This window comes from Cynoglossus semilaevis, chromosome 16, assembly GCF_000523025.1.
Source record: "Cynoglossus semilaevis isolate Cse_v1.0 chromosome 16, Cse_v1.0, whole genome shotgun sequence".
NCBI classification, from domain to species: Eukaryota; Metazoa; Chordata; class Actinopteri; order Pleuronectiformes; family Cynoglossidae; genus Cynoglossus; species Cynoglossus semilaevis.
Window position 1 is genome coordinate 16,815,069 of NC_024322.1, and position 8,919 is coordinate 16,823,987.

Below are 8,919 nucleotides of genomic sequence, written 5' to 3' on the forward strand. Positions count from 1 at the left end.
ATTTATGTAAAATTAATGTGTTTTTAATACAACTTACTTGAGAAAACTTGTTCACATAAAAGGGAACCCATGGTGGTTTGACCTCTGGTGGCTTCCAGAAGTACTACAAGAGAGGAAATACAGAAAGTTTTGGTTGATTAGAATTTTTTATATTCTTTATGATTTTCTCATTACTTGTATGTTTAACTTAAAACAACGGAGATATTAATCTGTGTATTTCTTTAGTAGCATAATGTTTAATAGATATTAATCTGTGTATTTCTTTAGTAACATAATATTTAATACTTAAAATATGAATATTTATATACTTAAAAATACGTATGTTTATATATGGCAGTAGCCCCCCCCCCACCCGATCCTCCTCAACGTGTCCTATCTTTGACCATATATTCGCAGCATCTCTCTGCGTGAACACGTCAGGAAACGTTTTTGGCAGTACTTTCTCAGATACAAAGGGTGTTTACCGTGACACACTCTTTGCACGCATGCGGGGGCCACACCTCTCCTCACAGGTCGGCTGCTGAGCTCTCTGAATATGTGGCAGAGCGTAATCTATTTTTAGTTTTATGATGTTGGCTTCAAACCAGCCGGGATTATATTCCGTCATCTGGCTTTGGTCATGAGGCCGTTATAAATTCAGTAAATATTAGGGTGTCAGGATTTATATCCGGGAGCAGCACAGAATATAACGACTAATTAAAAGTGGATGTTGACTTTAAATGGAGTCACTGGGCCCAGAGTGTGTGCTGAGTAAGACGCGCACGGACGTGGATGAAATAAAAAGAAGTAGGGGCCGCCATGTTGTACCAGTGGAGTCACCGATTTTTATAAATGAAACCTAAACCTGAAGAACTGCTGCGTCTCTACAGTCTACTGTAAATGTCTCTGTATTTTAATAACACGTTCACAGCCAATCAGCAGTCATTATGTGGAGTTTGATTATTTTAGTTCAATGTGGAAAAAGAAATGTAATTTTTCTACACATCTAAAAACTCAATTCATCTTCAGCTCCATCTATTCACAGTTGTGGGGTCCCACATTTCTGCGAGGGTGGGTTCACATCCTGGACCGCACGACCACAGGGTGACATACGTATAAAGACAACTATTCACACTCACATTCACACCTACAGTCGCTCTAGTGTAAACAGGAAACTTGATCTTGCATTGATGTTTGGACTGTGAGAAAACAGCAATATCAGGAAAAAAAAGGCCGTCACTCATCACTGGGATTGAACACATGACCTTTTTTTCTGTAAGGCAAAAGGAGCAGCCACTCATCCACTAAGCTGCATAGTTTTTGTGACATAATGACAGCATCTTTAGTGTGACTGTTTTTTAAAAATATTTTATGCTGAAGTGTAATTTTGCAGGAGCAGATGCAATACAAACAACATCCTCTTGGGGAACAAATCTATTATTTTATCAATTAAAAACAGCAGAAATGTAACCTGTGTCCAACAGTACACACGTTGGTGCTGACTCTGTTTCTCTGCTCACTCTTCACAGGTGACCTCTGAGTGAGTGACCTCTGACCCCTGTTCTGTTTTACGGACGGATGCCGGTTTGATGCTCGGTGACGTTGCTTACATTTCTGCACACACTCCACAGTTGTGGTTCAAACAGGGTTCCTGATGAATTGTCAGTCGAGTTAGAACTTTCTCACTAACTCTCCTTCATGTTAACGTGTTGTTGTCTTTTCTTTCTTTGTGCCATCGTTTGATGCCGTTTCTTAACGACGACTTAAAAATGCGTTTGTTTTTGTAAATAATGACGAGTGCGGACGTGACGTCACATTAACCCGTTTGCAGATTATTTAGAGTAATAAGTACAAGTTGAACCTTCTCCGGTATTTATTTATTTATACTTTACACATATAGTACTCCGCAAAACCGTTACCGTAATTGCTTTAATAAATTTACTTTATGAGATTTTCTTTCCTGCATGTTTTACTTTTTCATGTATTTAAAGAAAATGTATTTTAAAAAAAATAGCAGATCATTCTTAACAACGTCAAACACCCAGACCACAGGTTGGACCACACGGCCACTGACAGCTGTGCCGTGCTCTGTGGGACACCCACCCTGCCGGTCTTGTTTAGTGAGGTCAGAGGGTTTGTTTCCCAGCCACAGGGAGGCAGCGCCACCTGTGATAACTTGTAGTGATGGAGCTAAAAAAACTACATTAGAAATTACACTTTGATAAAAAAAAAATAGAATCTATTATTTATTTATTTTTCCTGTATATTTTCCAAAACTTTATGTTCAAACAGTCTTAAATGCGGCCTGTGTCAAGTGTTCGAACATGAACTTCAAACGTCAACCGTTACAGACTTTATACCGTTAATACTCACGTGATGCCGTTGTCGTTATGAAGTCACGTATCCGGGAAAAAGTTAAGTGTCACTGAAGCCTCGTTTCTTCTTCTTTTCGTCTATAGTAACTTACTAAATAGTTGCTTCGAACGCCACTGTCACCAAGTGAGTGTTAGCATGGTTAGTTAGCCAAACATCCGTTAGAGGGCAGTGCAGTGTTCGGTGTTCATATTCGGCCAAACATGAGTTTTCTCGAACGATAACGAACATGGTGGCGGTGGTGGAAACGTTCCTGCTCAGAAAGACGTCCGAACGCCCGTGTGGACAAAAACCCCAGAGCAGCAGGTGGACGGAGAAATCTCTTAGGTCCAAACCATTTTTCCGTTTCTTTTCTTCTTCGTGATAGTCATTTTTTGGGCGTACATCAACGAAACTGCACAACACTGCCCCCACGAGTTCAAGTCGTGCCGCTCCATTTCACACAATACGTATCCGTTAGCCGTGTGATTAGCATCGATCATGAACGAGGCTAAAGTAGTAGTTAGCATCCTACACAATAAATAAAATAAATAAATAGAGTTAGCATCGAACACGAACGAGGCTAAAGAAGTAGTTAGGATCCTACACAATAAATAAAAAATAAATAAATAAAGTTAGCATCGAACACGAACGAGGCTAAAGAGGTAGTTAGCATCAAGCACGAACGAGGCTATAGAATGATCTGGGGTTTTTTTTCATTTACGTTCCCTTTAAATATTTGAAAATAAACAGCTAAAATAGGCAGACATTTTAAATGTATTCACTTTTAGTACTTTTACAAAGTATTGTCCAGGTATTTTATTTCTACATAAAACAATAAAGTCTTCAAATACTGAAGTACACCAGGAAGTCAGACTAGAGTGTTACTGACTGTACAAAAGGACAAGTTTGAAAAAAAAAATAAAATAAAAACAGCAACCTGACATGTTAGCAGATGTGATACACATTTATATGAACATTAAATCATCATTTTCCATCATTTGTCAATTGTGTAGAACTGTTGTTATGTTTTGCTCAATTTAAAACATTGTGCAGGAAGGGCTTGTAATGTAAAAGCAGTGGGCCAAAACTGAAGTAGTTTATTTAAAAATAAAAAAACTGGAGAAAGGACGGACATGATCACCTTAGTAACCAGGTCGTGGTTGGACGTGTGTGACGAGTGGCTGTTTGATTTGAACCTGTTGGTGAATGAGTTGTTTTCATATGAATCTGTACCATATTCCAATTTTTTTTTTCATTTGACTTATATGTTGAGAAATAACATCGTTAAAAAAATGTCCTGTTTCAATAAAACATGCTTTATTGATGCAAAGTAGAAATATCTGTCTTTTTTTAACTTGTTAGTAGCAGCAAATTAAAACCTTATGGATATTTTTTTAATAACCATGTACTTAAAAATCCTGCAGACTCACACACGCCTCATGTGACTGTTAATAAACAAGGTTCAAATTCAAGTTTATTTCAAAACAAAGATTTTAAATCTTATGCTAAACCTATCTAAGAAAAACCACAAGAAAAATGTTTCACAATTTAACAATGTTACATATAAAACAAGAAAAACCACAAGAAAAATGTTTCACCATTTAACAATGTTACATATAAAACCTAAACAAAGTATCGGCCTAAAGTACTTGTGCAATGTACATAGAAAAAAAAACTTTATTATTTGTGCATCTTGTTCTTAAAGGGTTAACACTAGGGATGTAACGGTGTATTATGAATCAGTTTAAATCGATACAACGCGTGACACTTCACATTGGATATAATAAAATATGAATAGTGCATCGAGGCGTAAGGAGTATGCTACACTATCTCAAAAAGTCACTGGTCATACCATGACACTACACACTTTAGTACAGCAGGTGGCGGAATGCGCCTAAAAATGTTGGTTGTGACCGGAACAAAAAAAAGTCATGAATCATGTGCGCCTAAAAACGTTGGTTGTGACCGGAACAAAAACAAATCATGAATCATATTGTAGAGCAACTTGAGTGTATCGTTACATCCCTACTTAAAACTATTAATTAACCCTTTTGACCTGGACTACACATCCTTATACTGCATAGTGTATTTGTAGTTACTACACTACTGTGTATTTATAGTATCCTGAGGTAAAAGAACAACAGTTTTATACATGTTTACCACTTGGCATCAGTACAAGTTTACATTTACTACTGCAGTAGTAGTTGTGTAGTACTTGTACAGAAAGACTTGGTGTTAATTTCACCAAATGACTAACAGACCTTTAAAGGACCATTACTACTACGTGCCACACCACCTGGTGGTTTGTGCAACTTAGTTTGAGAACCCACCTGAATTCAATGATGTGATTTTTGTGTAGATTTTTTTTGAGTTTCTTCTAAACACTAACAGCTGCTCTGGTAAAGAAGTCCTTTAACCACCGACTCACAATCACTGACCAAAGGGAAAATCTGTGGGTGGAAATACAACAACCTTCTGCTGTGAAGCAGAAAAACCATTAATAAAAAAAAAAAGACAAGAAAACGAGACTCGAACACTTGACATCAGTTTTTTTTTTGCAGTATGGTCCTGGTAGGAGGAAGCAGTGAGAGGCCTGTGGCCCACCAGCCTCTGTGGCCCCGTGACGACAGATACGGTTACAGTCCCACCCCCGGTGCCATGGACCTGCTAACTCGAAGTCTTCCGCTGCTTGAGCATGTCGTAGATGTCGTCCATTTGGCTCAGGCTCTCGAAGAAAGGGATGAGGTCCAAGAGTTCAGTGTCGGACTGGTCATCGAACCAGGACTCCACGGCGATCTGGAGGATTTGAAGCAGCAGAACTCAGAGTCAGTTTTCATGTTTAGACATACTGACTCAAAGACAGAGGAATGTGAAAAAAACCATACGGCGTTTTCAGGATGGAAGACGTAGGAGGCGGGAGAGTTGTCGATGATGATGACCTTGTTCAGGTCTCGGCCCAAACGGCTCAGGTCTTTGACATAGTTCCCTTTATGGAAGACACACGACTCCCGGAAGAGGCGGCTCTGGAAGGCCCCGGATATATCCAGAAGGTCAGACACAGGGTCTGCATACTGAAATTTAAATATTTACATATATATTAAACAATTAATGACACGCATTATCAACAGTAGTTCAATTCTATATCATCTCAAAGATTTAGTATTTAATTATAAAATGAATTTTATTTTTTATAAGGAATTCCTTGTAATTAACCTTTAACCCTTTGTTTATAAGGTAACTGGAGACAAACCCTTTAATCGTCCAGTAATTTCCGTGTCTTAAAGCTACCGTAATTTCCAAACTATTGAGCGCGCCTGAATATAAGCCGCACCCACTACATTTAAGAATAAAAAAATAAATCCATAAATTAGCCGCAGCATTGTTTAAGTCGCAGGGTTCAAAGCGTGTGAAAAAACGCTCCGATCCCGACAGGTCCACCAGCTTCAGTTTTAACACCAGCGTCGTCTCAGCTGTTGTCATGGCAAAGTCACGTGTGAGGAAAGTCGGACAGTTATCACCGAGGCCACGCCTCCAGTAAACGGAGTAAATGTCAGAGGTGAAAAAAAAAAAAAAATCCATAAATTAGCCACAGCACTGTTTAAGTCGCAGGGTTCAAAGCGTGTGAAAAAACGCTCCGACCCCGACAGGTCCACCAGCTTCAGTTTTAACACCAGCGTCGTCTCAGCTGTTGTCATGGCAAAGTCACGTGTGAGGAAAGTCGGACAGTTATCACCGAGGCCACGCCTCCTACAGTCAGGTCAGAGCTGAGCTCCAGTAAACGGAGTAAATGTCAGAGGTGAAACGGTCGACCAGTTTGACTGACGTCGTAAATACTTCACCGTGTGTAAGAAGAAGGTCGCGATCAGAGTTTTACTGAGACTCCGGTCACTACGGTTTTTTTTTGTGACCCAGTTGACGTGTGAACTCGTAGCCTAACAAAAAGTGACAGATTGAGGGCAGGGGTCTGACCTTGGCCAGGCTGGCTGTGAACAACACACACTCAAAGAGTTCTCCCATTCTCCTGAGGAACTCGTCCACGTGGGGTCTCTTCAACACGTACACCTGTACACGGAGACACACAGGAGGAAACAGATGAAGGTCAGGAACGCTGTGACCAATCAGACGAGACCAGAAAGAACTTTCATCTTAGCAGTTCAGTTCAACACATGACCTCAATTATCATCAAATGAAATTGATGAAACTCATACTGAAAAGGTATTAAACTCTGCGGTTCTTCTGCTGTACACGGAAAGTACACAGAAAGTACACAGAAAGTACACAGGTTGTGTTTTATGCAGACTCCAGTCTGTAAGTCATAGCAACAGTGGAAATATTAAAATATATATCTACATGAAATATATGGACATATGTTTGAGGGATCGGTTGATTGATGTTGACTTGGTGGAAGGATACGTTTTGTGTAATGTTGTGATAAGGCCATGAGTTCTAATGAGGGTTCTGTTATTTAATTAAAGAAAGCAGCAGAGCGTGTTGATCCACGTCGACGTCCTACAGCAGGACATGGCCCACGTGGCCGTGCCGCAGCAGACCCATTGTTCAGTCTAATGCAACGCCACCTAAAGGCCTGAGATAAGAACTGCATGTCAGTGTGTGTTATTGAAGCCAAGTGGCCTGGATGAAACATGGATTAAAAAAACATTCCACACCATCAACTCCAACTTCACCATGTTGTTAACGACCTTGTTCTGAACCCAGTCGTCCAGAAAAGGCTTCCCTACTGAAGCAGCTCCATCCTGGATTAGTGGAAACAGAACCAGGTCCTTCAGACAGCACAGCCTCTATGTCTCTCTCTCGCTCTCTCTCACTCTCTCTCTCCCGGGAGGCCCAGCACAACAGATATGCGTTACCATTTACAGCCTGCAGGGTGAAGTCAGTGCCATTCCCTCAGAGCCACAGTGTGGGCACAACATACGCTGAGATTGATGGCCAGTGATTTCCGAGAAGCCGGACGGTGTTTGGTCATTTCGTCAGGCTGCTGAAATAGCCACCTGCTGCTCGGAGCCGTCAACAGACCGAGCCACGCGCTGTCAAGGCACCAGCACACACTGAGGCCTTTTCCTGTTGTTCTTCGTTTTCTTTTCCAACTCAACCACTTACAACTAAAATATACAACTGAACCGTGTCGACTTTAGAGTCTGATTGTGATAATGTGAAAATGTATGCAGCAAAATTTTTTTTGGAGACAAAGATCAAATCTCCCAGGACAACATTCGGGCGTCCTGTCTTTCTGAACACTTGCCAAAAGACAGGCCATCATTTTCAATGTGGAATTGTAAACACGGTGGAATCCATACCTGGTAAACACTTCCATCCAACTCCACTGGAATGATAAAATCAGGGTTGTCCACCGGCTGTGGGGAGAAAAACAAAAAAATCAATAGGTTTTAATGCACAGAAAAGTTCCCCTCCGTTTGATATGTAAGTCTTCGTGTGTGGGATTAAAGTCCTGGCAGTGAATCTGAGGTGATGATGGGTCAGATAGACGAGTAGACACCGCCTCAGCGTATTACAGTCACACAACACTGTCAATAATACCAGCCTGGTTATTGCCATCATTAAAATACGAACACTAAGGAAAGTGACAAGGGCTGTAAAATCTGTGATTTATTTTGGCAGTTGTCACGTCTACCATATTTCACTGAAAATGTATGAGCTACAGTACACGGTTGTACTGCATACTGTAGGGGGCTCCACATCACTGACTGTACTAGTCATCTGACTGTACTAGTTTTCCTACCTTTTTATTTGACAGTTAGCATCTGTTTATTGACAGATTAGTTCATAAATGAACAGGTTTTATAGTAGAACAGTATAGTAGTATAATAATATATTTAGTTATGAGGTGATTACTTTGTCAGGCAGTTTTTAAATGCAGGTATAATACATTGTTACTACTGTTTTTATGACAGTTTTTACTTTTTTGTGTGTCTATATTTTAATATATAAATGACTGTATTTCCTCCCTGACTTCTATGATTCCGTTCGTGCTTGGTGAGTCTAATAACTAACACGCTCTGTTGTCGAGCCGATGTCAAACATGAAGCTAACAGAGTCCGAGCCTGTTTACAAAGCCAGTACCGATATCCAGTGACATCGAGCTCAGCCGTCGGTGATCTGAGACGGACTCCACGTCGTCCGTTACATAATGAGTCTGGTCACAAGAGCCTTGACTCCTGGCATTGATCACTTTGTTAAATGTCACCTGAAAGGGTTTCAAACCCAACAAGAACAGGCTGCACTTTAGAACTGAAGTTACGGTAATGTTAGTTGCAAATTATTAAGTTAGTATTTTGTTTCCTCTTTAGCTGCTGCAGAAATAAAACCTCCTTTTAACACAGGATTTAATTACAGATTAAATAAATAAATGTAATAAAATAAAAGCAGTGGCAGAGGGAGTCCAACTTCCTTCCTGGAAAATAAGTGGTAAATTCTTTGTGGTCGTGTTTTTTTTTTTTTTTTAAACCATGAAATCTAATCCAGATTATTGTTATAGTATTTATTAATTTATTATTTTGTTGTTGTTATCGTTATTATCAGTTGTATTATCATTGCATGACATAATAA

At 39.9% G+C, this 8,919-nt stretch overlaps 1 protein-coding gene and 1 long non-coding RNA gene across 3 annotated transcripts in view; both read right to left on the reverse strand.

The window, feature by feature from the left end:
* LOC112488307 (uncharacterized) overlaps positions 1 to 3,873 on the reverse strand; it is a 33,072-nt gene extending 29,199 nt beyond the window's left edge. The window contains exons 1-2 of the long non-coding RNA XR_003052224.1: positions 2,353 to 3,873; positions 38 to 103 (exon numbers count right to left, since the gene is read on the reverse strand). This is a non-coding gene — a long non-coding RNA (uncharacterized LOC112488307). The remainder of the gene's footprint in view (positions 1 to 37; positions 104 to 2,352) is intronic.
* Positions 3,874 to 4,286: 413 nt separating this feature from the next.
* Positions 4,287 to 8,919, reverse strand: part of LOC103392430 (uncharacterized) — a 9,046-nt gene continuing 4,413 nt past the window's right edge. The window contains exons 3-6 of one of the 2 annotated variants that reach the window (XM_025063952.1): positions 7,650 to 7,706; positions 6,304 to 6,396; positions 5,220 to 5,405; positions 4,287 to 5,130 (exon numbers count right to left, since the gene is read on the reverse strand). In XM_025063952.1, coding sequence (XP_024919720.1) covers positions 5,002 to 5,130; positions 5,220 to 5,405; positions 6,304 to 6,396; positions 7,650 to 7,706 — 465 coding nt within the window. In that variant the 3' untranslated portion in view covers positions 4,287 to 5,001. Of the gene's footprint in view, positions 5,406 to 6,303; positions 6,397 to 7,649; positions 7,707 to 8,919 lie in introns of both variants that reach the window. The other variant, XM_025063951.1, reaches the window with a different exon arrangement.